The 27,467-nt window shown below is 58.4% G+C and overlaps 1 protein-coding gene across 4 annotated transcripts in view; it reads left to right on the plus strand.

Moving 5' to 3' along the window:
• The first annotated feature begins 18,851 nt into the window (after positions 1–18,851).
• The window catches only part of PLXND1 (plexin D1), a 53,036-nt gene continuing 44,420 nt past the window's right edge, over positions 18,852–27,467 (plus strand). For 2 of the 4 annotated variants that reach the window (XM_033210834.1, XM_033210836.1), the window contains exon 1: positions 18,853–20,441. In XM_033210834.1, the coding sequence (XP_033066725.1) occupies positions 19,131–20,441 (1,311 nt within the window). In that variant the 5' untranslated portion in view covers positions 18,853–19,130. Of the gene's footprint in view, positions 20,442–27,467 lie in introns of all 4 variants that reach the window. The other 2 variants (XM_033210835.1, XM_033210837.1) reach the window with 2 other exon arrangements.

Here is a 27,467-nt window from a genome sequence, read left to right on the forward strand (position 1 = left end):
CTGTGTTTTAATTTTATTCCAATATCTAGACGTGGGATTGCCAGGTTGTACGTGTCTACATTTGACTCCCAGGCTGGAGTTCAGTGTCGCGATCTCCGCTCACTGCAAGCTCCGCCTCCCGGGTTCACGCCATTCTCCTGTCCCAGCCTCCCCAGCGAGTAGCTGGGACTACAGGCCCCGCCACCACGCCCAGCTAATTTGTTCGTATTTTTAGTAGAGACGGTGTTTCACCGTGTTAGCCAGGCTGGTCTCGATCTCCTGACCTCGTGATCCGCCCACCTCGGCCTCCCAAAGTGCTGGGATTACAGGCGTGAGCCACCACGCCCAGCCACATCTGACTTTTTTTGAGGAAACTAGCAAATGGTTTTTCAGAGTGGCTGCACCATTTCACATTTCACCCCTGCCCCCATCGCTCCACATCCTCATCCACACTTGGTGGTGTCAGTGTTTTCTGTCTCAGCCTTTCAAGTGGGAGTGGGCCTGTCTCAGGAGAGGGTTGACTGAGCAAACAGCGAATGCCCAGGCAACTTCCACTCAGCGCCTCCCAGTGGTGTCCTGCCCTTCCCTCATCCTGCTCCCAGATGGAGGTGCAGGCAGCAGTCCCAGCCCCAGCTGCAGCCCACATGAATCCCCAGGTGAGTGCCCCACCCCACGAGTCCCAGGACTGAGCAGGCATGCACCTTCCTATGCTCAAGTCCTCCTCAGACACTGGAGCAGGGAGGCACTGGCAAAGTCCCCAAGTCCAAAGTGACAGGCTGGGGGATTTCTGCTTGGTCCTACCTGCTTAGCCATCTGGCCTCACTCCCAAACAAGGAGCCTCTGGAGGAATCACTGGAAGATAGATGGGGAAGAGGGAGGTGAACACAGGTACTGCGTGGGAAGCCGAGGGGATGGGTGGCTGCAGCCTGTGACCCCGGCAGGTAGGCAGGCCTCATGGTTGGACCAACCACATCCACCGGCCCCCTGGAGGCCCTGCTCTGCCTCTGAGACCCTGTGACCCTGTGTTTTGAAAGATGGGGCAGCGGTACCAAGGTGAGCCTGCCTGCCTTCAACAAACCTTCACTGTGCACCTACTGTGTGCTAGGCCCTGCTGTGGCCCCGGAGACAAATCCCCTGTCCTGGTGAAGGTCCATCCAGTGAGAGAGATGGATACTAGCCCTGATTGGCACTTTGGTCAGGGAGGGCCTCTTTGGAGGGGGATATTTGAGCAGAGACCTGAGGGATAAGAAGGTGGCAACCCTGGGGAGATGTGGAAAGGGCACAGACAAGCAGAGGGCACAGCAAAAGCACCGTCCTGGACCAAGCTCAGTGAGGAGGCCAGTGCTGCTGGAGTGGAGAGCAAAGGGAAGCCTCGATGGTGGCACTGCCAGGGATCCCAGCTACTCAGGGGGCTGAGGCAGGAGGACGGCTTGAGCCTAGGAGGTCGAGGCTGAAGTAAGCTGAGATCACAACACTGCACTCCAGCCTGGGTGACAGAGTCCGACCCTGTCTCAAAAAAAAAAAAAAAAAAAAAAGAAGTGGAGCAGAGGATTCAGACATGCAGGAAGTAAGGGAAGATCATGTGGGGACACAGGCAGAACGCACCATCTGCAAGCCAAGGAGAGAGGCTGCAGCAGAAACCAACCCTGCAGACTCCTTGGTCTTGGACTTGGCCTTGCAGCCTCCAGAACAGCAGGAGAGGTCACGGTCACAGGGCGGGGGGACAGTTTGCTTGCTAGGCTGCTGTAACAAGAGACCACGGACTAGATTGCTCAACAACAGACCTATTTCCTCTCAGTTCTGGAGGGTGCAAGTGGTACAGCCACAGCTCACTGCAGCCTCAACCTCCTGGGCTCAAGCCATCTTCCCATCTCAGTCCTCTAAGTAGCTGAGACTACAGGCAGCAGTCTCCGTGCCCAGCTAACTTTTTGTAGAGATGGGGTCTCACTGTGTTGCCTAGGCTGGTCTCAAACTCCTGGGCTCAAGCGATCCTCCTGCATCAGCCTCCCAAAGTGCTAGGATCACAGGCGTGAGCCACTGCGCCTGGCCCTAATTTCCTCATTTTAACTTGATGAACTCTTTAAAGGCTGTCTCCAGGTACAGTCTCATCCTGAGGTATTTAGAGTTTCAACATTTGAATTTGTCAGGGGCATACAGTTTGGACTCAGACAGAAGGAAGAGGAGGCCAGAGCGATTGGGGTTGGGGCCTGAGCCCTGGCTGAGTGAAGGATGCCGGAGGAGAGTACCACATCTCCTTCCTCAGCCACTGAGTGCCTACTGTGTGCAGCCCAGCCTCTGGGGGTGAGGAAAGCAAGGCTGGAGGTGAGAACCTGGCACACCTGGCTGGGAGAGCTAACTCGGGCCTCCTGCTCCTCCGGCCTTTCCTCCTTCCTCCTTCCCCGAGGTGGGGGAGCCTGACCCCCTTGGACAAACATCTTGCGTCTGTTTCCGCCTCGCCAGCCCGGAGCCCCAGCCCAGCCTGAACAAACACTGGGGACTCGTGCTTCCGGCCTTGGCTCTGGGAAAAGCCCAACCAGGAGCTGCTGAGGTCAACCCTGGAGGGAAGTGGAAGGGGGAGGCACCCAGTCCCTACATAGGGGTCAGCTGGGCCTGGCCTGGGGGCCCCTTGCTGCTTTTGGAGCCACCAGCACAGTGCTGGGGCTCCAGTGTGCCCCATCTGTAAAATGGGCCTAATTACACCTTCCGGAAGACTGTCAGGCAATGGAAAGCCCTACCTGAGCCTGGCACCAAGGATGGGTGATGTGCCCACGGGACTGTGAGGGGCTTTGTGGAGTAAGGTTATTTGAGGTCCAATAGGGACCCCAAGGGACTGTCCCCAAGGCACCTTAGTGCTGGAAGGGACCAGACTACTCCTTCCTTCCTGTGGCCGTCCTATTCTCCTTCCCTTTCTCCCTCCCATCTTCACAGTCCACATAGTGCCATCGGCAGAGCCAGCAGACTAGGTGGCGCCATTTGAGGCGCAGTGCTGGGTGGTGGCAGGTCCTCGCATCATACCGAGTCTCCTTCATGGATACTGATCTCAGATGGGGATGTGTCAGGTCCCAAGCCCAGGCCCAGGGGAGCCAGCACTGAGCAAGGACAGGAGGAAGGTGGGGCGTCAATGGGGGCCACCGTGGGCATGGCTAGCTCCAGGGCGTGTGTTTAGCACACAGATGCCTTCATCCCCGCCCAGCCTGAGCAGGAGCCGGAAGCTTCTTTCTAGGAAAGGCTGAGGTTGTGGGGCTCACACGTTCCATGGTCTTCACCTCCAGTCCTGCCCCACCATTCTAGAGCCTCCTGGTCTCCCCGTCAGAGATTAGGAACCTGGCTGGGGTGAAGGTGGGAGTGGACATGTCCAGCAAAGGGACATATGTGTGAGGCTGACGGTGAAGAGTGAACTCCCTGTCCCTGGAATTGTGAGCAGACGTAGCTGCATATGTGTGGCGTGGGAAGGGTTGGCCCTGCCTGCCCCTGCCTGTGTTTCCTCTTCATTGACTGCCCCTAGAGCCCTGTGCACTGTGGCATGAGCCCAGCAAGCTAGTGGGCTCTGGGGCCAGAAAATCCCAGATCCAGATCCCAGCTCTGCTGTGTGACTGAGGATTCCTGACCAGGCGAGCCGTTTGATGCCTGTGAAGGGGCGACACCCTGCCTCCGGGGCTGGCAGGGAACTAACTGAAATTATTAGGGAAGAGTGCCCGCACACAGCGCGGTCAGCACTGCTGTCCCACCCCAGCCACAGCAGCCACTGCTCAGCACCTGCTGAGCTAGGATGTGGGAGCATGCAAGGATCTGGCGGGAGCACGCCGGGATTGCCCACCCCACCACCCAGGGAAAGCAGGCCTGCTATCTCCACCACCCACGGGGGTCTGGGCCTGTGTCCACCATTCAGTCCCCCTCCTTGAAAGCCTTGCCAGATAAAACCTCCCCAGCTGGGGTTTGGTTTTTGTTTTTGTTTTTCAGGCAGGATCTGGGAGTGGAGACAATGAAATTAATGTTATTTTTTTTTCCTTCCAAGCAGTTTCTCCTCATTGAGAGCTGTGGGGCTGGATTCCACCTCGCCTTCCGGTCTGCAGAGGAGCCCGCAGGAGGGGATGGGTGTGGGTGGGGGAGGTCAGGGAGGGCAGGGATGGGGAGGGGAGGGGTCAGGCAAGGCAGGGCCAGCAGTAGCAAAAGACTAATGTGCTGTGCTCCTTCCTGCCTCTGGGTCTTTGCACGTGCTGTTTCCTCCTCTCCCCGCCTGAACTCTTGCCTCTATTGGCAGCTCCGGTGCCTCTTTGAAATTAGGCATCACCTCCTCCAGGAAGCCCTCTCTGGCCTCCCCACACTGAGGCTAAACTGCTGGCAGCCTCTTCTTGCTCTCATGAAGCTGCACTCCTTCTAACCCCTGTGCACTGGGCATTCTGGCTTATGGCCCCCTACTCTGCTGAGCCAGCACCCAGCACCGGGCTGAAAGATGGCCCCTAGTGGACAGCTGAGCCAAGCATGGAAAGGGACACTAGTGTGAGGACCCCTCTGTGATCCTCACTGCCTGCTCAGGAGTCTCCGTCTGTGGGTGGGGAGGTGCAGATGGGGAGAAAGCAGAGGGGAGAGTCAAACTTACACAGGAGGGCCAAGGGGTGGGGGACAGTGGTACAGAGGGAATGTGGATGGGACAGCACACAGGGCTGGACTCGGATGATTCTGGCTATGTGGCCTTGGGCAGTGAGTTTGCTTGTCAGCCTCAATTTCCTTCTCTGTTACGTGGGGATAACAGCACCTCCTGGCAAAACCGACCTGGCCAGTCCCGGCGTGAGCCCAGGCGGGCCTTTGCTTAGCAAAGGCAGGAACTGGGGTTGGTGCTGGGCTGGTGGGGTCTTGTGCCTGGGAGGGTCCAGGGCACAGGAGCACAAGCAGACCCACAGATTGCATCAATCATCCCCCACCATTCAACTCCTGGTGCTAAAAATAGCACCACCCCCCCACTCTTGCCTTCTCCCAGCATCCTCTCCGTGGGGCCTGGGGTCACACAAATGGAAGTGAATTATGGGCAGTGGGGATTCAGGCCTGCTGTAAATCATGCGTGGCTGCAGCTTCTAAGAGCCTTTTCTGGGGCTCCTCACTTAACCTCTCAGCCCCTCCCCAATCACACTGGGCCTAGCATTGGGTGGGCACGAGGAGGTCCCAAGGGTCAGGGCTCCGTCCTGGGCTTCCCATGCCCAAGCCCCATGTGTGGCCTTGAGGTCTGGTGAGGAGACTGGGGCTGGAGTGGGTGAGAGGAGGCAGGCGGAGGCAGGCGGAGGCAGCTCGTGCTTCTGTCTGGATGGGGATAAGCACCTTGCACTATGGAGGGTAACTCGCAGATGGGGACGCTAACCAGGGTATTCCCTCCCCTGCCTTCCCCACCCCATCCTGCAGCGTGTGCTGACACTAAGACCAATGTCCATCAGATAGTGGCCAACGTTTCCCGGGGTCACAGCTGTACCTCCCTGTAAAAATCCAGGTCCCCCAACCCATCGAAACTTCCCCCCTGCTTTTTGTTTTGGGGACAGGGTCCCATTCTGTCACCTAGGCTGGAGTGCAGTGGTGCGATCATAGCTCATTGAACCATGGAACTTCTGGGCTCAAGCAATCCTCCCACCTCAGCCTCCTGAGTAGCTGGGACCACAGGTATGTGCCACCTCGTTCTGCCCCCATGTTTTTAACAGAAATAATACATATTCTTTGAGGAAAAGTTAGAAGATTCAGACACAAAGGAATAAAAACTTCAAAACCGGCTGGGTGCAGTGGCTCACGCCTATAATCCCAGCACCTTGGGAGGCCAAGGATGGAGGATCACTTGAGGCCAGGAGTTTAAGACCAGCCTGGGCAACATCGCGAGACCCCCATCAAAATTTTAAAAATTTAAAAAACAAACTCCACCCCCAACCCCCACCACCCTACCCTAGAGGTCATAACCCAACAATGCTCCTGCGGGTTTGTCCTGTGTGGTTCTGCCTCTCCTTGGCCCCATGTCCTGGGACTGCCCACCCTCGGTGGCCAGGCCTCAGGGTGCCCATCTAGTTGCACAGTCCATCCAAGCCCAGATCCTTTTGAGGCAGAGGTTTCTCAGCTCTGGCACCAAAAGGGAAGTGAGAATGGAGAGGCAGCAGTGGGGGTGACATGGGTCCAGCTGAGGATGTGAGAGTGCCCCTGAGCTGGGCTGCCTGTGGCTGGCCTGTGCTGCCTCTTTTCTGGGATGGAGGCTCCCAGGGTGCTGCTCCCCTGCTGCCCAGCCAATACTATCCTTGGGGTCCTCGGAGCCCCAGGTTGTGATGCAGGGAAGAAGAGGGAGAGACTCTTCTGGTCTGAGAAGAGTCTGACCAGAGACTCCCCTGAGCCCCTTGCCCACGCAGCCCCTAGCTTTGACTCAGTCTGCCCAGCCAAGCCTCTCGAGTGAGGATGGGGAAATTGAGGCCAGGGGGGAAAGGGGAACCTGGCTGGCCCTGTTTTCAGGTAGAGACTGAGCCAGGACTAGAACCTTGGCCTGGCAGGTCTGTGCCGCCTCCCCTGAGCCTGCTCCAGACTTGGTGGTGGCTGCCTCTGGAGCAGTTTTGGAGTCCCCTGGGCCTCCTGTACCCCCTGAGGCTTAAAAGCCAGAGAGATCTCCATGACCACACAGAGCTGGGTTCAAGGCCTCTCTTTGGCCTTCTGGAAAATGGGGCCAGTGAGAGCCTCTGCTCATGTGCTCATGTGGAAAGTGAATGAGATCACAGCAGGCCCAGCCTGTGCAGTGGCCCAGAATGGGTGTCCATTGGGTTGGAGGGTTTGGGCTGGAGGCTGTTCCTGGTGGGCCCCAGGTGTGACAGGACAATGGGCTTGGTGGCTGCATCTGTGCTGACGTCGTCGGCTTCCGCAGGGGCCCCACAGGGCTGCCTGTTTTGCTGGGGAGAGGGTCTTCCCTCCCATCCTCTTCCTCTAGGCCTCCTTCCTGCTACCCTGGGTGGTGGTCTGGCCTTCTGTGCAGGCCTCATCCGTCTCGCCCGTGGTGCCGGCGGCCGCCTGCCCCTGCTCTGACTCACTTCCTACTTCTGGGAGTTGGAAATCGCCTCCCCTGGACGGTGGGATGGGCCGGGGGCTCTACCCCAACCCTGTGCTCACAGGTGGAGGCGTATCCGCCTGCAGTGTCCGGCCCCCGGGTCCCAGTGGTGGACAGGACAGAGGAGGACCCTTCCCTGTGCCATCTGCAGACATTAATCAAATGACACAGCTGCTGTGCACAGCACACGAGGATGGCTGAGCCACCTGGGCAGGCGGGGTGCAGCCCTCAGCCAGAGGACCCTTGAGCTAAGCCGGATGCATGGGGTGTTCATGGGCGGGGGGGAAGGACAGGGGGTCGCAGGTGAGGGGGACAGTAATGACCAAGGCCTGGTGGGAGGCAGTGGGAGTGCAGGTATGACTGGAGTGGGTGGGGCCGCCACAGAGATGGGGACCTGGGCAAAGGGACCTGGCTTTACCCTGAGAGCATTTGCAGGACTTGAAGTTGGAGAAAAACAACACAACCAGATTTGCAGTTTGAAAATGTCCCACAGGAAAAGTGATTTGAGGAGAGGAAGGGAGGAGGGCAGCAGAGAGAGGAAGTGGGAGGGGAGGTTCAGGCGGGAGGTGATGGCTTAGACTGGTACAGTAGTCTTGAGGCTAAAAGGGACAAACTGACTAGGGGACTCAGGGACTTCTGGGCCTTTAGTACTCAGAGTCTAAGTAGGTGTGATTGGGAAGCGACCTCTGGACAAGTGGGAGGAAGGGATGGGGTGTCCAGGTGCCTCCCAGGTTCTGCCTTGGGCAGCTGGGTGGGGTGGTAGGCTGGGGACATGCAGGGAGGGACTGTGGGGGAATCTCAGCCTCGGGTTAGCACACTTACTTGCATTTGAGCTTCTGGCCCTGCCACTGCCACTGCCCCCCATTAACATTTTGGGGGACACACATTGGGGTGGGCGGCAGGTCACGGGTGACAGAACACCATCTACAACTTACAAGGGATCGAGGAAGACACTGACACTGGCTCAGAAGGCCCCAGGAGCTGCCATCCCCGAGGCTGCAGGACTTGTTGGTGAAAAGATGCCCTCCTCTGCCTGACCACCCTCATGGTTGTCTCACCCGCCCTCTCTGGGGTCTCCTGCCTCCACTTCTCCCTTCCACAATGTCTTCCACCATGTGCCAGGGCAACAGCTCCCAGCCCGGCACCCTCCTTGGCCCCCACCTCACTGAGGGTGGCTGTCAGAGTCCTCACGGTGGCCTCAGGAAGCATTAGCTGCATTGACTCCACAAGTATGTTTCCACCTCACACCTCGTAGTCTTGACTCTGCCATGCACTGTGGGCTGTGCCAGGGATGACTGGGCTCCTGGGAGCCGCCAAGGTGCAGCCTCACCCCAGACTTGCAGATGGGAAAAAGGCTCTGTCCAAGGTCCCACCGTGTGGAGGGGGCAAGGCTGGATTTGAACCCAGATCCTTTTGGCTCCACAGCCTCCTATGCTGCATGGGGACCCCAAAGTGCCTCCTCCTCTCCGCCTGGGGCTGTGAGCTGGGGCAATGGAGGTGAGGCTGGCATGACTGTCCTGTACATCTCATCCCAGCTAAGTCACGTCCTCCTTGGAAAACCTGTATTTTAGAGACACAAACCCTTCTCGGGCCAGGGTGTGGGGTGGTCACCTTCTCTGACAGGTGGGTGAGTGGCAGGTGGGGATACCACAGGAGGCCAGGGGAGAAGGTCAAAGCTGCCTCCCCATTGGCTGCCCTGAAGGCTACATGGGAGTGGGCACCAGCCCAGAAGATGTTGGGAGGACGTTCATCCATCTCCTCTCTCATTTGTTCCTTCATGCATTCATTCACCCTCATGAGCCCGCTTAGAGTTTAACCTTCTGCCTAGCGATGGGGGAACACAGGTATGTTCCCACAGGACCTAGCTCTTCAGATGCCTCCGGGTTGGCAGAGGAGCCAGAGCAACAGAGACAGTGTCACCTGGTGTGGGTGCTTGGATGGTGGAAGTCTAGGGAACTGTGGGGGTAGAGGAGGAGGAAGCCTAACCCAGCCTGCGAGAGCTGAGAAGGCTGCCTGGAAGAGGAGTGGCCAGAGCCAAGTCTTGGAGACACCAGGAGACTTATCCAGGGGGAGAAGGCAGGAGGGAAGTTCAGGGGCCTGGTGGGACTGAATCCCACACTGACTAGGGGACTCAAGGACTTCTGGGCCTTCAGGACTCAGAGTCTAAGTAGGAGTGGGGAAGTCACAGGGGAAGCCACAGGGGAAAGAGGGTGGCTCATCCCGAGATACCCAGCTGTGGTTCTTGTAAGGCTGCTCTTGAGTAAGGAGGGATGATGTCACCCAAAAGTCCCAAAAGAACCGGTCCCAAGTTCCTCCACTGAGAGGACTCTGGCCAGGGAAATCCAGAGTGAGTATTACTCACAGGTTGGGCTGCCCTAGCTTAAGGGCAGATCCCCCCAAGGCCAGAAGCTGGACCACTCAAGGTCGGAAGCTAGACCACGTCAGATCAGATACTGGATCATCCAGGGCCACCCAAGGTCAGGCTGAAGCCTCAAAGTGGAGATCAGGCTCTTGGAGGTTGACCATAAAAATGGGTGTTTCATGAAGAAGCCCTCATTCAGCCACAGGGCAGCAGGACCAGTCAGTGGCCTTGACAGAAAAGGTCCCCATAGCCTCCAAGGCCCGAACCCCCAGGGTGAACCACAGACCCTGGGCCCCGGCAGGCATTGGCTCCCAGCCACAGCCCTCATGCAAGTCCACTCCCATCAGCCTGTTGCCCATGCAGACCTTGGCTTGTACAGTCACCTCCACCACATACCAGGAATTCCCATCTGTGGGCATGTGACCCCAGTGTGCACCCCATGCACAGGAACACACATCACACCTCTCTTCACATGCACGCCTCCCCCATCTTTGCACAGACCACCCCCTCATGCCCACACGCACACACACAATGGGGTACCCCGAGACAGGGGCTCTCACAGGCTGTGCAAGAAGCTCACTACAGGGCGGGCCCCCTAATGCCTCTGTCTTGGTGGCTGGGAGCCGGGCCAGTGTGCTGCAGCCCCTGCCCTTCCTGGACAGCTCTGGGAAGGCTCTTACCCCTTCAGAGCCATCAGCCTGGAGCGGCAGCTCCCACTTCTGCGAGTGTGCACAGGAATAACAATCCCTGTGGTGGGCTGCAGAGGGGAACCCGCACCCAGTGACTGTGGAGCGTCTGTGTCCAGAGGCTGGGCTGGTGGTTGAGACCCCCTCAAAGTTAATACCCCCAAGAACAAGCCCTGGATCCTCCACCAGCCTGCTGCTGGCCTCCCACCCTCCTCTGCTCTGCCCACACGGGCCTCTGTCCTCCAGGACTCCCTGCTGAGGCGCACCTCCAGGGCTCCGCCCTTGCTGTGCCTGCCTGGAAGGCTCTCTTCACCCTCCTGACTCTGCCGCATCCTGCAGATCTCAGCCCCAGGGGCCTGAAGAAGATGGGCTGGAGTCCCCTTGGGAAAAACTTTTCCAGAACCATCTGGTATGGCTCCTTTGTGGTTATGTAATTATTTGAGTTATTTGGTTAAAGATTATTTGCCCCCTGGGGTGGGGCTGAAGACAAGGACCATGCTTGTGGGTTCACTATGATATCCCAGCGCCTGGCACATAGTAGGTGCTTAGTTAAGGGTTCTTTCTGAAGGACGGAGGAAAGGAAGGAAGAAGGGAGGGAGGGAGGAGGAGTGATGCTTAGTGTTCTGTTCTGCCCAGGGTTTTGCTTGTGTGTCATGAGATGAGGGGCAGGACCCTCAGAACTCCACCAGGAATCAGGTGTGAGAGGTCACCTTGAGGGCTAGTGGGTGTCCCAGGTGAGGCAGGTGGTGCAGGAGGGCTGATGTGGCCTACTTTTATGAGAGGCAGTCAGTAGGGCCAAAGGACAGTGGGGACAGGGAGGTCGCTTTGGCAGTGTCTGCCTGGCATTGCCCAGGGAGGGGTTCTCCAGCAGCCAACATGACCATCCTGCCTGCTGGGGGGGCATGTCCTGGGGTGGTGATGGCAGCCATCTGCCCAGCCCAACATTCATTAGTAGTGACCGTGTGTCCCACCCTGGAAGCGCTCCCAGTGCACTGGGAAAGACACGTGCCCTCACACTGGGTGATACGCAGTTTGATGGGAGGAGCTCTAAGTGGGTGGAGGAACTCCTAATACTGCTTTGACGCTCAAGGAAGTCTTCTTAGAAGGGCCATTTAGACTAGGTCTTGAGGGATGCCTAGGAGTTCACTAGGAAAGACTTTCCAGAGGAGGTGAAATTGTGTTGGGTCTTGAGGGATGCAAAAACTTCACTCAGAAAACAAGAGAGGAAACACCTTTTCTGGACACTGGGTTCTCTTTAGGGGCTCATGTAGGCCATCAGGCCAGTAAGACCACGGTATTCCGGGGCCCTGCTCTCCCATGCCAGCCTCTCGTGTACGCCCTGTGTGTGACCGTATGGGTGAGGCCCCTCCACTGCTCCATCCTAGAGTGGTTAGGATTATACCAGCGGGGAGTGTGCTTGGCACACAGCAAGTGCTTGGTCTGAGTGGGCTCTCAGAATCGTGCAGCTGGTCCAAGGTGGGGCCAAGGTGGGTCCAAGGTGGGGCCATGTCTAGGGCCTGCTCCTTGCATACTCGTGACAGGCACTCACCCCGCTGCAGGCAGCCCTTCCTTCTCCAGACCCAGCAGCAGTTTCAGAAGATGAGTGGGGCCTTGTCAGTCCCCACTGAATTGCCTGGAACCAAGTGGTGAGGTTGGGGCCGCCAGAAGGGAGAGGCCTGGTCGGGAAGCAGGCTCACCTGGATTTTAGCCCACACCTGCCCAGCCTCCCTGAGGCTTCCAGGGATGACTTCATTCCCATCCAGGTCTCCCAGGAAGCATCGAAGGTGAGAAAACAGTTCTCAGATGTTTACTGGGGCACGAAGGGGGCCAGGAAGACTTACAGGGTGGAAACAGGTCTGAAGTGGGGTGTGTGTGTCAGCCCAAGACTTAAGAGAACCCCTTGGGGCCCACTGGCACTGGGGCCTTGGGCCATAGAGACTCAAGTTCATTAAGAACAAGGACTCAGGTTGAGTGCAGTGGCTCACACCTGTAATCCCAGCACTTTGGGAGGCTGAGGCGGGCAGATCACAAGGTCAGGAGTTCGAAACCAGCCTGACCAACATGGTGAAACCCTGTCTCTACTAAAAATACAAAAATTAGCTGGATGTGGTGGTGTGCACCTGTAATCCCAGCTACTTGGGAGGCTGAGGCAGGAGAATCGCTTGCACGCGGGAGGCAGAGGTTGCAGCGAGCCGAGATCGCACCACCGCACTCCAGCCTGGACGACAGAGCAAGACTCCGTCTCAAAAAAAAAAAAAAAAAAGAAAGAATCTGGAATCCAGGTTCTACGACATACTAGCTGGTGACCTCAGGCAAGTCACCTCACCTCCTGCCTCAGTTTCCCCACCTGTACATAGGTATGTTCACAGTAGGGTTATTGGTTATTGTAAGGTTTAAATACATTGATATGTGCAAGGGGTTTAGAACTGGGCCTAGCCCACAGAAAGGCAGTAGAAGTGTCCGTTGTTTTGGTACCTGCTATGAAGCATAAGCTCATGCACTTGCTCTGCCGGGGTGGGGGTCAGGGGGCACTGAGGAGGCTGAGGTACCTGGGGCAGCACCCACTCAGTGACAGACTCCAGGAAGCCACTGAGGAAAGACCCAGCCCCCGCTGTCAGTAAAGACCAAACTTGATTAGCCAACTAAGTTAGATGCCAGAGGCCTTATCTCATTTTGCAGAAGAGGAAACTGAGGTCCAGAGGAGGGTGCAGGTCTGGAGGGGGCAGGAAGGGTCTTGATGTGAAGCCCTGATGGGGGGCGGGGGCAGAAGAGCTGCCCTGAGTGCATCTGATAAAACACGAGCCAGGCCTGCTCCCTCCATCCCGAGGGCAGAGCAGGGAGCTATTGGGAAGTCAGAGCTGGGGGACAGTGGGAGCGGCAACGCCTCCCCACATCAATAATTGGAAGAAGAAAATGTCACTGACTATTTGCTATGAGTCAGGTGCTGGCTAAATGTCCTACGGGGTGACCTCATTTCATCCCCACAGCCTGCAGAGACAGTGGCTGTCATACCCATTACACAGGTGGGGGAATGGAGGCCTGGAGCGGGGGAAGAGATTCACCTGTCACACAGGCAGCACGAGGCTGGGATCTGAACCCAGATCCAGGGCCACAGGATGACGACTCCACAGCCTCGACTGGGATCCCACCTGCCTCTCACTGGGCCCCACCCCTGGAGAACAGGGGTGAACACTGAGAACAGACCTCAGTGAAAATCCCAGTTCCAACTTTAGCTGCTCAGTGGCCCCAGACAAGTCGCTTCCTCTGGGGCCTCAGTCCCCTCCTCTGTAGGCGGGCCTCACAGTGAAGACGGCCTTCATGTTGGATTCTCAGTGACGTTGTACACAGCCATAAGCCTGCCCCGCGTGCTCCTGCTGGCCTGGCTGTCTGATCCGCCCCTGTGTATTCCCTCAGCCCTCCTGCCGCGGGGTGTGGTCACTGTTGTGTCCCTAAGGCAAATAGTAGGTGCTCACTCAACATCCACTGGATTGGTCATGGTCAGACAGACACCAGTTCAAATCCAGGACCAGGGCCTCATCTCCTGAGCCTCAATTTATGCACCTATCAAATGGGGTCAGCAACACAGCTGTTTAATGGCTTTTGTAAGGACTGGCTGGCAAATCTTTAGCACACAGAAGGTGCTCAACCCACACAACGCCCAGTCCTCATCAGCCCTTGGCTTTCCCTGCTCCCCGTGGCGCCTGTCACTGGGGATGCGGTCATGAAGCACCTACTGTCTGTGCAGGGAGTGCCCGCCTCCCAGCCCACTCAGGCGGCTGTCGCCTGGAGATGGCAGCCAGGGAATGTGGGTGGGGGCCCCCGCGGCGACCCTGCCCCTCTGTGGCTTCTGCTGGACAGAGGCCTCAGTGTGGAGCTGCCCGGGTCCTTTCACGGGCCCAGACCCATGACTGGACGTCTGAGAATGCCGCCCATTATCCAACTCACAGAGCACAAAGGGGCCACGTGGGGGCTCGGCAGCCCAGGCGCCCCCAGTGAGCACACGGAGCTCTGGGTCCCCACCCCGGCCCATGAGTCCCTTGAGCACAGAGGGCAAGGACCTGCCCAGAGTCGGGAGAGGGCGTCGTTCACACACAGAAATGAGAACCATTTCCTCCAGCCCCACGGGGACCCGGAGATAAGGGGAACCACCCTGGGGGCTGGGCTTGAGGGCCAGGGCAGGCCACCGCTCCTGGGCCCAAAAACCAGACCTGGAAGGTCGCCTCCTCTAGAAAAGGCAGAGAGGGAACACTCCAGGGGTCCGGAGGGGTCCCTAGAACGTGAAGGGTGGCAAAGCCTCGAAGTTTCCCCAGTGGCATCCACAGTGGAGAAGCCACAGCACTGCAGTCTGGAAACACGGTCAAGATGGGTACTGTCTCCTGCCACTGCCACCACTGGAGGGTCAGCCCTCCCCTCCCAAGTCACACCAGTGGGGCACAATGGCAAAGACAGGAGATGCAGTGTGGAGGGGCAGCGGGGCAGGGCTCACTTTGCCACCTGTTTGCTGTGTGACCTCGGGCAGGCCTCTAGGCCTCTCTGAGCCTTAGTGTCCATGCTCAGGAGAAGAGGGGAAGGAATGATCACACAGGCCCTCGAGACCCTTGGGTGGGTGATTAAAGGAGGTGATCTCCCTGATAATCATCATCTGGGTTGAGGGAGCCCTCCCGAGGGGTTCAGAGGACGGGCTGGAGAAGCCCACATGGGAGCCGAGGGGAGGAGCCCCAGGCTCTAGGGCGGGAAGTCAGCAGACTTCACACTTCATGATGACACGCGTGTGCCCCATCCTCACAGCGGCCCACCAAGGCAGGTCATGCTCCCCTTTCCAGATATGGAAACTGAGGCCCAAGAAGCAGTGACACCACTGTGGTCATACAGGTGGTTAGGGTCAGGCCACTCAGCTCCAAGCAAGGGGCAGGGATGCAGCAGCTGAGAGCAGGGCCTGGACACCTGGAGGCTGTGCAGCTGCAGGCCAGTAGCACACCACTCTGACCTTCAGTGTCCCCATCTGCAAAAGGGGGTTGATAAGACCCCCCCGCCAGGATTGCTCCCACAGGGAAATGAGATGGGTCCAGCCACCGAGAAGCAGTAGTGATGGCTCCTGGCACCACCTAGGCCCATGGCTGGGGGTGCTGAGCCGTCCCTAGGACTCTTGTTTCCAACACCTTCCTGTGGATGAGGCGGTGCTCTGAAGCGTTAACCTTGCCGGAGCATTTCCTGCAAGGAAACGTTCTCAGAGGCCAGGCCCCAGGGACAGGAGGGCAGGAGCCCCCTCCTCCCAGCGCAGCCCTGGCCCCACTGTTATTTTTTCCAATTGAAGAAGAAAAACATTTCCTCCGTCTCCTCACAGCTCTGCCCTGGGCAGTCAGAGGCGAGAATGGACAGGACAGGGTGGGAAACCCAGCCAGTAGGGTGGAAGGCCCAGGCCCGCCTTCTCCGAGCCAGCCTAGCCGCTGACCACCATGCCCCAGGCAAGACTGCCCTGACTCGGCCACCAGGTCCTCGTCCTCAAAGGCACTGCTGGACATTTCCCAAATTTCAGGCATTGGTGGCATATGGATTATCACCTATTTCACATTTGTCTTCAACTCACTTTTAAAGGACTTCAATCAATGCATTTATCAAGGAAGCTTTACATCATTACTGTACGTGGAAAACCAGTAACATTTGCCAAAACCAGAAAGTAACAGCAAATACAAAGCAAGTACTATCAGTACATCCTAGCACATTCATATCAACAGTCCTGAGTTTGAGAACTTCTATTAAAAAGGGACAGTGACAAATGTTACAGTCATTAAAGACACATTAGCCTCAAACCAAGACCTTTTCCTTGATATAATCAGACTTGAACAAAAGCTGAAAAGGGCCCAAATTGCAGTGTGAATAACCAACTAGGGTTGGCTATTCTGAGTCAGTTCATTCCAAGTTCATTATTGCTGGGTCCTACCTAATCCCCACTCTTGAGTACCCTTCATCTCCCCTTCGTTCCCTCCAAAATTCCCTCTGGAAGAACACCTCACTGCATCTTAGTAAGGCCAGGGAAGGTGTGGTTTGTTCCTTCCTTTATTCATTCATTCAGCCAGTAGTTGTCAGCACCTCCTCTGCCCAGCCAGGGGTATAGGGGCTGCTACCATGAGCCATCCTGGCCTGATGGTGCTCCCAGTTAATGGATAGAAGGGAGAAATAATAAGATGTGGAGGCAGATCTGGGTTTGAATCCTTACCTTGCTAATGCCCCTCAGTTTCCCCATTTGTGAAATGGGTTTGCTGACCCCAGCCTAGTCAGCTGGCTGCAAGGATGGTGTAAGATCTGGTAGGGCAGTGCTGGGCACAGTACTCACTCTCACTGTCTGATGGCTCTGCTAGCCACACTGGGGCTCAGGACAGGAAGTGGAGCACTGGTCTTCTGTTGCAATGCCCCCCACCCCCACTCCCAGCTCTAACACGGGCTTCAGGGGTCATGGTTCACTGCCACAAGGCGGGGAGAAACTGGTGTTTGCTAAGAGCCTGTGCTGTGCTTGACACCTGTTGTGTTATATTCTCTGTCGCATGCCCTCCCAGGGTCAGGTGTTGTGCTACAATTGTTCCATTTTACAGTTGAGGAAACTGAGGCTCAGAGAGGGCGAGTGCCTCGCACAAGACCACACAGCACTTCTCACCTCCAGTTGATGCGAGGATCCTCAGATCCGAATACACCTCGTCTAGGCAGCTCCTAAACCCCACTGCTCAGCTTGGCAGGGAGCTTGTGTCCCAAGTGCCCAGGATCATCACCACACGCTGGTCTAAGACGACACTGAGCATTATCCTCAGGGCTCAGTGGGGGGAGCTGCAGGATGCAGCAAGATGAGCCAGATGAGCGGGAGACAGGAAGGAAGAGAGGAGGGGCTGGAGAGGGAGCGGGGGGTGAGGGACAGGGAAGGAGACAGAGAGGCAGAGATAGAGACAGATGAAGAGTAGAAAGGGAAGGGGGCAAGACACTGAGAGAAGGAAAGACAAAGAGAGTGAACGGGAGGAGCAAGACAGAGAGGAACAGAGATGGGTGGGGGCAGGAGAGAAAGACATAAGACAGAGAGACCAGCGGATGGACTGGGGTGGGGGCACTGAGGCTGCGAGGGGGGAGGAGGGGCATGGAGGCAGACCCCATGCACCCCCCTGGGCTCTGCAGTTGGCTCCCATGGATGGCACGATGTGCACCTTCTCCACCCAGAGAGGGAGACAGGGACACAGTCCCATGGGCAGTCCCCTGAGTGGCTCTTGGCGGATGGATGGGCCTGGGAGGGGGCCTCCAATTTCCCGCAGCTCAACACTCCCGGCCATCAAAGCAGTGGCCAGACCAGGGCTGAGGAGTCTGGAACAAGGCGGGCAGGATGGCAGGAAGGCGAGGGTGTTGAGGGAAGTTGGGGGCGGCTGCAGGCCCAGCCTTTCCTGCCTGCCCCATGGTACACAGATACTCCTGCCCTTCCTTCCTGGTTGGGTGGGAAAGAGGAAAATGAGGCCCCACTACTCTCAGAGTGAGGCCCACCGGACACCCTGTGGCAGCTGGGGGTCTGATAGGAGGCCCCGTTCTGAGAGGCCGGAGTTGAAGGGCTTTTGCTTTCAAACACTGTAGCTCTGTTCCTCATGAACTGAGCATCTTGGGCCAGTCCCTTCCCCTCAGCCTTGGTTTCCATATCTGGAAGACGGGTTACCAATAGCGACAGCCTCAGGGGTATCTGTGAGGAAAAAGAGAGCCCGTACATGGCAAGTGCTTGGCACAGCGTCTGGCACGGGCTAGCCCTGTGTGAGCACCCCCGTGAAGCAGCCGCAGCGCAAGGTCCTCACAGGGCTGTGACCTTGGAACCAGGCTGCCTGCCCCTAACGCCAGTGCCCACCTGCTGCTTCTGAGATCAAGAACCCTGCCCAGTGCCGGCTTGTGTGGGACTAATCTTCCACTAAGCCTGGGAGGATGTTAGGGAAAGTGCCTGGCGGGGGTGCCAGGGGTGGGGGTGCGGCTGGGTCTCCACAGGAGGCAACTGTGGGCTCCAGGACCAAGGCCTTGCTCTGGCTATCTGTTGTGGGCCACTGGCCGGAACTATTTCCCCTCTCCATGTTTTCCTCATTTATATGTCTGACCCCTGAGCACTGGTCCCTCTGGCCCTGCCACTTGTAAATCCCTTTTATGCGGCTGGGGTTTGGGGGACAGATTATGGGGCCTGGGGGGCCCGACTGGCTGGCCCTGGGGGTGCGAAGGCCTGGACAGTGCCTGGGAAAGGTGGTGGAGGGAGGCTGAGTGTGGAGGGGCGACACAGGGTTCGAGAAGGCAGAGGGAGAAGGAATGGGGAGCCCAGAGGGACCGGGAGAGGGACGGAGCGTCCGAGAGGGAGGCAGAGGGAGCCACGGAGAGAGGGAGCGAGCGTCAGGGACGGAAAAGCGGAGCAGGAGAGAGAAGGAAACTAGAGAGGGTCGGGGGCGGGGCTGCCAGGGACTGGAGAGCGAAGCGGAGTCGGAGGGAGAAGCAGCAGAGGCAGAACCCGGAGAAGCGCCACACGCGCGGAGTTTGGGGTGGGGACAGAGACGGAGAGACACAGAGAACGAGAAACGCAGAGAGAGGGAGAGACGGGATGGGGGAGAGGGCGGAAAAGAGAAAAAACAGGAGCGGGCGAGGAAGGCCAAGCGACCAAGTGGGAAGAAAGAGCGAGGAGAGCGAGCGACGGCGGCGGCGGCTACGGGGAGGGACCCTGGGGCCGCGGGCGGGTCCTGGAGGGCGCAGGCGGCGGGACCCGCGGGCGGCGGGGCGGGGCCCGGGGCGGCCTGGGGCAGGCTGGGGTCCCCGGGGCGGGGCGGGGCCGGGGCGGGGAGTGAGGGCGTGTCCGCAGCGTAGCCGCCCCCGCCCCGCCCCCGGGCTGCGCGGCGAGGTTGAGCCGGGCCCGGGCGCCGGGGCCGGGGGCGGCTGGCGCGGGCAGGAAGCGCCTCGCGGCCCGGGCCCGCCCCCCGCCTCCCGCCGCCTCCGGGCTCCCGGCTCCCGGCCGCGCCGCGCCCCATGCACTCGCCGCGCCGCGCAGCCTGCGCACGCCCGGATGGCTCCTCGCGCCGCGGGCGGCGCACCCCTTAGCGCCCGGGCCGCCGCCGCCAGCCCCCCGCCGTTCCCGACGCCGCCGCGGTGCCCAGTGCAGCTGCTGTTGCTGCTGCTCCTGGGGGCGGCGCGGGCCGGCGCCCTGGAGATCCAGCGTCGGTTCCCCTCGCCCACGCCCACCAACAACTTCGCCCTGGACGGCGCGGCGGGGACGGTGTACCTGGCGGCCGTCAACCGCCTCTATCAGCTGTCGGGCGCCAACCTGAGCCTGGAGGCCGAAGCGGCCGTCGGCCCGGTGCCCGACAGCCCGCTGTGTCACGCTCCGCAGCTGCCGCAGGCCTCGTGCGAACACCCGCGGCGCCTCACGGACAACTACAACAAGATCCTGCAGCTGGACCCCGGGCAGGGCCTGGTGGTCGTGTGCGGGTCCATCTACCAGGGCTTCTGCCAGCTGCGGCGCCGGGGCAACATCTCGGCCGTGGCCGTGCGCTTCCCGCCCGCCGCGCCGCCCGCGGAGCCCGTCACGGTGTTCCCCAGCATGCTGAACGTGGCGGCCAACCACCCGAACGCGTCCACCGTGGGATTGGTACTGCCTCCCGCCGCGGGCGCGGGGGGCAGCCGCCTGCTGGTGGGCGCCACGTACACCGGCTACGGCAGCTCCTTCTTCCCGCGCAACCGCAGCCTGGAGGACCACCGCTTCGAGAACACGCCCGAGATCGCCATCCGTTCCCTGGACGCGCGCGGCGACCTGGCCAAGCTCTTCACCTTCGACCTCAACCCCTCCGACGATAACATCCTCAAGATCAAGCAGGGCGCCAAGGAGCAGCACAAGTTGGGCTTCGTGAGCGCCTTCCTGCACCCGCCCGACCCTCCGCCGGGCGCACAGCCCTACGCGTACCTGGCGCTCAACAGCGAGGCGCGCGCGGGCGACAAGGAGAGCCAGGCGCGGAGCCTGCTGGCGCGTATCTGCCTGCCCCACGGCGCCGGCAGCGACGCCAAGAAGCTCACCGAGTCCTACATCCAGCTGGGCTTGCAGTGCGCGGGAGGCGCAGGCCGCGGCGACCTCTACAGCCGCCTGGTGTCGGTCTTTCCAGCCCGGGAGCGGCTCTTTGCTGTCTTCGAACGGCCCCAGGGGTCCCCCGCGGCCCGCGCGGCTCCCGCCGCACTCTGCGCCTTCCGCTTTGCCGACGTGCGAGCTGCCATCCGCGCTGCGCGCACCGCCTGCTTCGTGGAACCGGCGCCCGACGTGGTGGCGGTGCTCGACAGCGTGGTGCAGGGCACCGGGCCGGCCTGCGAGCGCAAGCGCAACATCCAGGTACACCCGGGCGGCGGCGGCGGGGGCGGCGGCGGGAACCGAGTGAGTCATGAGCTGAGCGGGTCACAGGTGGGAGCGTGCAGAGACCCAGATGCACGGGGAACCCAGGTGTGCACGCAAGAATACAGGTGTCCTCAGAGGGGTACTGCCGGCGCCTGTATGGCCCAGGTGGGCAAGTGCAGGGACTCAAGTGAGTGCTGGCTCACGGGCGCGCATACCTAGGCGTACTGGGAGGGGTCCAAGTTGCCACAGGTACCCAGGTGCACATAAAGCTCAGGTGTGCCCGTGGGGGTCACAGGTGCCTGCTGATGGCGCAGTAATTGACTGCATACCTGACCAAATATGTGTTCTGGGGCCACAGTGGGAGCCTGTCAGAGCTACCGTTGCACGTTGGTGATGCCTGCATGGGTGTGGCAGGTGTGCAAGGAGGCACACAGGTGTGCACCGGGGCCCTGCAGATGTCTGCATGGACTTATGTGCCAGCAAGCTGGGGCCTGAAGACGCATAGGGCAGATAGGTGTACAGCAGAGACACTGGTACAACAGGACAGAGCTAGGTGTGCAGTGGGACGTGTGTGGCAGGGGACGCAGGTATTTGGGCTTGAGTCGGTACTCTGAGAAGGCCGCATGGTTGTGTGCACAAACAGGTGTGTGCCTGAGGCCAACTTTTATTCACCTATTCTGCAACTATTTCCTGAGTACCTAGTCTGTACCAGGTGTGGGAGTCTGGGGTAAACAAAAGCACTTGTGGAGTGCCAGCCAGGGGCATCACATGTCACAATTCCCAATTCTCAGAACAACCCTCTCAGGTAGCCTCTATTCTCATCACATTTTACAGATGAAGAAACAGGTGCAGAGATTAAGTAACTTGCTGAGTATCACACAGCTGGGCACTAGCAGAGGTGGATTTGAACCCAGCCTGTCTGGCCTCAGCATCTGTGTTTTAAATGTCCAGCCTTTGCTGCCTTCTGGACTTGGATCTCGGAGTGTGTGTGTTTTGGGGGAGTCCCAGGCAGCTGGGGTGGGCAGATGCCAGGGCCAGGAGAATGGAGGGATGTGAACAGGGGTGTTTTGGGGGCAGGAGAGGGCCGTGGGGCTCAGTGGGGAATGAGGAGGAGTCCAGGCGGGTATGGGGCCCAGGTGTCTGAGGCTGGGTTGGACAGTAGCAAGGGGGGCCAGGTTCAGGGGATCAGCATGTGTGTTGACATGACAAGGGTGTGGGAGGGGACTTGGTGTGGTTCCCCTAAAGGAAGTTCATGGCAAGGGATTGCTCCTCACACTGGCTTTGGGAGCCGGGTCAGTTGATCCCCATGGTTCACCTTGAGGAATGAGGCTCCAGAATGACACTGGGGACTTTCCCACACCCTCCTCCCATCTGAGTCTGGGGAGCCCGCTTCAGCTCCACTGCCTGCCATTCCCTTAGGAAGCTGCATCTCCATCAGCAAAATTCAGAACTCAGCCTTCTCATGGTGATCCCGAGCCTTTCTTGGGGCCCCACCCTGTCCCTTCTCTGTGGCTGTGACAAGAATTTCATGAGATTAACCATTCTCCTGTGGGCGGGCCCAACACTGGGCCTTTGAGAAAATGCAGATTCCTTCTCCCGAGGTGGAGGTCGGGCTCCCATGGCTGCCCATCATCTGGCTGGCCACCCTGAAAGTAAAGGTCACAGTGGGTGAGCAGGGCAGACAGTCCAGGGGTGGCGGGGCTGCTTGCCCAGTGCCATGGTTGGTTCATCCACCATCTCCACCCCAGAGCTTCATCTCCCAAGCAACTGTGTTTGGCACTGGGGGTCTCAGTCGGGAGTCGCTGCACGGAGAGAAGTGTCCTGTGGGCTGAGGGCCTTCCTCCGGTAGTTTCAGGCCCTATGTCAGGGCCCTTTGGTGTGAGCTGATCTGTGGGATTCCTCAGGCCAGCCCAGGGTTCCCTCCCCCTCTGGCAAGAACTGTTCTGGTTCCCACGGTCTGGTCCCTCGGTGCAGTGACTCACCCAGCTGAGGGGGGCTGGGGCTTCTCTACCTAAGGGGACAGTGCCTCTCCAGGGACACAGCCCCAGGACAGAGTGGCCAAGGGCCTCTTCCCCACCCCAAGGCCACAGATTCTGGCTGCGGCCTTCCTTGGTCACCCTCCCTGTGTTTTCCACACCCTTCTCTTCCCCGTGCCCGCTGTAGGCACAGGCCAGTGCCACTTGGTGGTATCTCCCAGAGGTGCTCAAGGTCCCCGTTCTGGGCCTCTAGCATGGGCAGGGGCGGGGGAGGGATGATTATTCTTGCTCCAGGCTGTTGCCAGCTACGCAGGGACAGATTCAGAACCTAGACTTTGCATCAGGCTGCTTGGGTTCAAGTCCCACTTTGTCACTTCCCAGCTGTGTGACCTTGGCCAAGGAACTTAACCTCTCTGGGCCTCAGTTTCTTCATCTGTGAAGTGGGGACAGTAAAAGCAATCCTTATCCCAAAGCGTTGTTTTAAGGACTAAATGAATTGATAAATGCAGCCGAGTGTACCCAGTACACAGCAAGCACCAAGCAGATGGCAGCTCTTCTTGTTATTACTCTGGGGGACATTATTAGCACAGTCTCTGCTTGGTCCTGGAGAGTAGTCACCTAATCTGGCTTGTTCTGCAGCAGTAAAGACCCCACCATCTCCTACTTCTAGCCCCAGATGTCATCTCCATAGACATTTACTAACTCTATTGTGAGCCCAGCCCCATGCTGTGCCCTGGGGAACCAATGGCAACTCACTTTGTTTCTACTCTTATGGGCTGGGCAGGTGAGCCGAGGACGGATGTGTGACCAGGCACTTATACACAGGGCAATGTGTGCTGCAAAGGGAGAATGAGGGTGGAGGGAGCACAGCGGAGGGGGCAGAGGAGCGGAAGGCAGCCAGGTGAGGCCAGAGAAGACGAAAGGGGTCCAGGCTAAGGGAGCAGCCTGTGCGAAGACCTAAAGGTAGGACGGGCAAGTGGGCTCGAGGGGGTCTGCGTGGCCAGGTGAGTAGAGTGGGAAGCACATGACACAAAGGCCAGGGAGGCCCGGGGAGACCGTCCTGGGGAGACTGGACTTTATCCTGGAGCCCTGGGAGCCATGAAGGGTTTTAGCCAGAGGAGTGGAGTGGTCTCAGCGGGCACCTGAGTCTCCCCGCTGCAGAAGAGGAATGCTCATGAATACCTGCCTCTTAGGGCTATTGGGGGTATTAAATGAGATCATTTATGTACCTGGCACCTGTTTGCAATGACTGCAATTCTTCTAAATATTATTTTAGAAAGCCCCTAGGTAGCTGGTGAGAAGGAGCAATGGAGGAGGGAGAGTGGTTGGGAGGCTGAAGCTGCCTCCCGGGAATGGATTCCTTCACTCAGTCACAAATATACCTTGAGCACTTACTGTGTGCCAGGCTCTGTGGTGGGTGCCAGATGGCAGTGGGGAGATGGGGCCAGCCTTGTTCTCTGGAGACACGGCTGGCCTGGCCTGTAGCAATGCTGAGGGCTTGGAGGGTGGCAGGTGGCAGGTGAGCTCTGGACAGATTTGGGGGCTGGGATGCAGCCCCAGTGGTGGGGAGTGATGGGATGGAGGAGCAGAAAGTTGCCCAAAGTCAGGCTCAGCAACAGGATAAATGTTGGTGCCCATGGGATGGGGCATGTGATGTGGTACCTCTGGGGAAGAGGATGAGTTTGGTCTGGGGAGCACCAGGGGCCTAGAATCCTTTTTTCTCCTGGTCCCAGCTGGCCAGATTTCTCTGGCACTGGCACTAGGTGGCTTGGGTGGGGCTACACACAGGGCAGGACCCCAGGGCCGAATGACCTGCAAGTGAGGCAGCTCATCCAGGCCTTTGGAAACCCACCCTCTCGCTCCTGCTTGAGAGTCTCATGAAGAACCCTGGGACATGGCAGGAGTCCCTCGAGCCGCCCACAACTCCAGAGCCTGGGTCAGGATGGCCTCCCACAGTCTGGGTTCCCAGGTGGCAGGACTTGCCCTCTGCCCTTCGCCTTCTGCCTGAGAACCCAAAGGGAGAAGCCGCTGAAGTGTGCAGCCAGAGGTAGAGAACCTCGGTCCCTGCAGCCCTCAGAAGTCCCCAACTTTGTCCCTGATTGTTTTCAACGTATTTGGGGCAGTTAAGATATTTTGAGAGAAAGGGAGTGAAGAAATTCGCCTCCAGTTCGTGGAGCTTGGATCCCTTTCCTCAAAGCACAGCCTGTTTGGAGTGCAAGCCAGTTGGGAAGTTGTTCATTGCCACTGGAGGGGGAAACTGAGGCACAGGGTCACCCAGCAAGGTGGGGCAGGCTGAGTCTACCTTCCTTTCCCAAGTCTTTCTCCCCAACCTATGAATGACCATACTATTTGTATGTTTAAAACAAAAGGAATACAGGCAAATGTCAGTGCAGCATTTTCAAGGTGTCTTTTTATAGTAAAGGTGGAAAAAAAAACATCAGGCAGTTTTAAACTGGCATGCGGTGGGTGGGTGCACGTCGTCAAGAAGGCATTTTTTTGCACCAATTTAGGGGCTGAGATGCCAGGTGGGGGCGGAGGGAGAGAGAGCTTCCAAGATGGGCTTTACATTTGGGTTTGGGCTGGGGCTGGGAGTGAGCTCCCAGTGACCAAGGGTGCAAGCAGAGACACTTGTCAGGATTTAGGAGAGGAAGTTCTAGGAGGGTTGGCTGAGATGACTGGCCTGGAGAGACAGATAGGGCTTGGACCAGGAGACATCCCTCCCAGCCCTGAGAATATCTCGACCCCCAGTATGTACGTGGGCATACAGCCTATAAGCTGTGTGCCCCAGGGCCAGTCATTTACCCTCTGTGGGCCTCATTCTTTCTCATTATAAAACAGGACTTATGCCTCCCTCCTAGCATGTGGGTAGATTAAAATCTCAGGGGTGTCTCTCTCAGCCTACTCTGGCTTAGGAGCTGCCCATAATAAAAAATAAATACATAAAATAAAATCTCACATGCAGTGCCCAGGAAATGGCAGGCACAGGTATTAGTATCAAGAGGGAGAAAAGACACCAGAAGAAATTGGCCTCAGTGGACAGGGGGTGCTCAGAGGAGGGAAGGTCAGGGCCTTGGAGGAGAATGAGATCAAATAGGGCCTGAAGGCAGGCATGGGTGAGTGAGACACTGGGGCGCAGCGAGGGTGTGTTGGGTGCTGTCCCAGCCCCAGCACAGAGGCTGAGATGGAGAGAGTGGGCTCTAGTGCCGGGCTGAGGAGTCCAGTGCAGCACTGTGTTGACGGCAAGAGGCCTGTGGGCTCCCTGGAGTGAATAAAAGCCGCCGCCGGGCTCACACTCTGCAGGGCTTTTACAAGCACCTATGTGGTTGACCTCATGGCTGCCCCTCCCCTGGTCAGGCAGACAGTGCATCATCATCATCCCCAGCTTACAGAAGGGGAAACTGAGGCCCAGAGAGAGGAAGTGACTTGCCCTGGCTCACACAGCTGGGGAGTGGGGGTCTGGATTCGCAGATAGAAGCAGGAGTCCGCTTCCGGGTGGCTGGTGAGCTGTGAGCTCTCTGTGGCGGGGAATTCTACAGTTCCCCCCTCCGGCTGAGCCATAGAGATTCAGGCAGGGCCCATTGTGACAGCAGTGACTCAGGCTGGCTGGGGCATCTGCAAAGGCCAGGCCACACACTGGGGGTAGGGGCTGACCCAGCCTCCTGAGGAAGTCGGGGGAGGCAGGGAACATCTAGTTGCATTTGTCTGAAAATGCGATCATTGGCCTCTGGAAGGAGGAGTGAGCCCCTGGCCCTTTGGGTGTGCAAATGAGAGATGTGGGTTCAATGGTCAGGGTGAATGATGGTCCACCCAGGAGGGTGAGCGGAGGATCTGTCAGTGCCCTGGATATGCCCCCAGTGAGGCCTTCCACAGCCAGGCAGGCGCACAGTGCTAGGTGAGTGCAGGACCCTGGGGCCAACTTCCCAGATTGAACTCCTGTCTCTGCCCCTTCCTGGCTGTGGAAAGTCCTATCCCTTCTCGGAGCCTCTATTTCCCCATCTGTTAAGTGGGCTCGGCACAGGGAAGACTGGGGTGGCCTGGCAGCATTCATCAAGGGCCATGCTGCATCGGGCTCTGCAAAGTCCGCTTCACCCACCTGTGACTCCCGGTCTCCATGGAGATGAAGGAAACCAGCTGGGTTCCATGTCCTGGTTGCTGCCATGAACAAAGACACGTGGCGTGTACTGGGACAGGAGCGGGAGAGCAGGAGCCCCGGGAGACAGTGGTCCCTTCCCCTTCCTGGGTCTCCATGCTTCCACCCTGGAGTTGGGCCATGAAGTGGCAACGAAGCCTTCCCTCTGATATCAGAGCTGCCCCATCATGTCATAGCTACTGTGGTTGTTGCTTGAGAACTTTCTCTGTGTTGGCCCTTTGCAGAGCACTTTACATATCTTTTAATCCCCCCGAAGTTGAATGAAACGAGTGTTATCCCCAGTCTACGGAAGAGGAAGCAGAGGCCAGAAGGGTTAAGCATCTTGCTTGAGGTCGCACTGTGGTGTGTGACGGTGGTGCTCCAGGTGGAGCAGGCTTCTGGCTGCAGCGCCTGTGATCCCTCATTCCTCCGAAAACTTTGACTGAAGAGGTGTGAACCAGAGGGTTTTGGAAGGGGTGAATGGGCCCATTTTAAAGATGAGGAAACTGAGACCCAGGGAACTTCTGTCCCCGCTAAGGCCCCTGTGAGAAGCAGTGAGGGCCTTTCAGGGTGGCCTGCAGAGCTGCCCAGCCCCAGCACCCATCATGGTCCCGGGCTGGGGTTGGGACGACCCCCTGGTGTGGACTCCTGCTACTGGGCCTGTAGCTATATCCACCTTCACACACCAGAGGCCAGCACCTCCTTGGTAACATCGCATGCCCATCCAGGCCCTCTAGAGTGTGTGAGTATGGGAGGAGGCTCAGCTTGTTATAGGACAGCCCCCAAGAGGGACAATCGGACACTCTCCAGGAGCTCCAAGAATGGTGAGGGAGGAGGGCATGACAACAGACAGGTGCCGCACGCTGACTAGCTCATCAGAGGAGTGCGGGAGGGCTTCCCGGAGGAGGGGAGGTTGGA

This window comes from Trachypithecus francoisi, unplaced genomic scaffold (genome assembly GCF_009764315.1).
Source record: "Trachypithecus francoisi isolate TF-2019V2 unplaced genomic scaffold, Tfra_2.0 Lachesis_group0, whole genome shotgun sequence".
NCBI lineage: Eukaryota > Metazoa > Chordata > Mammalia > Primates > Cercopithecidae > Trachypithecus > Trachypithecus francoisi.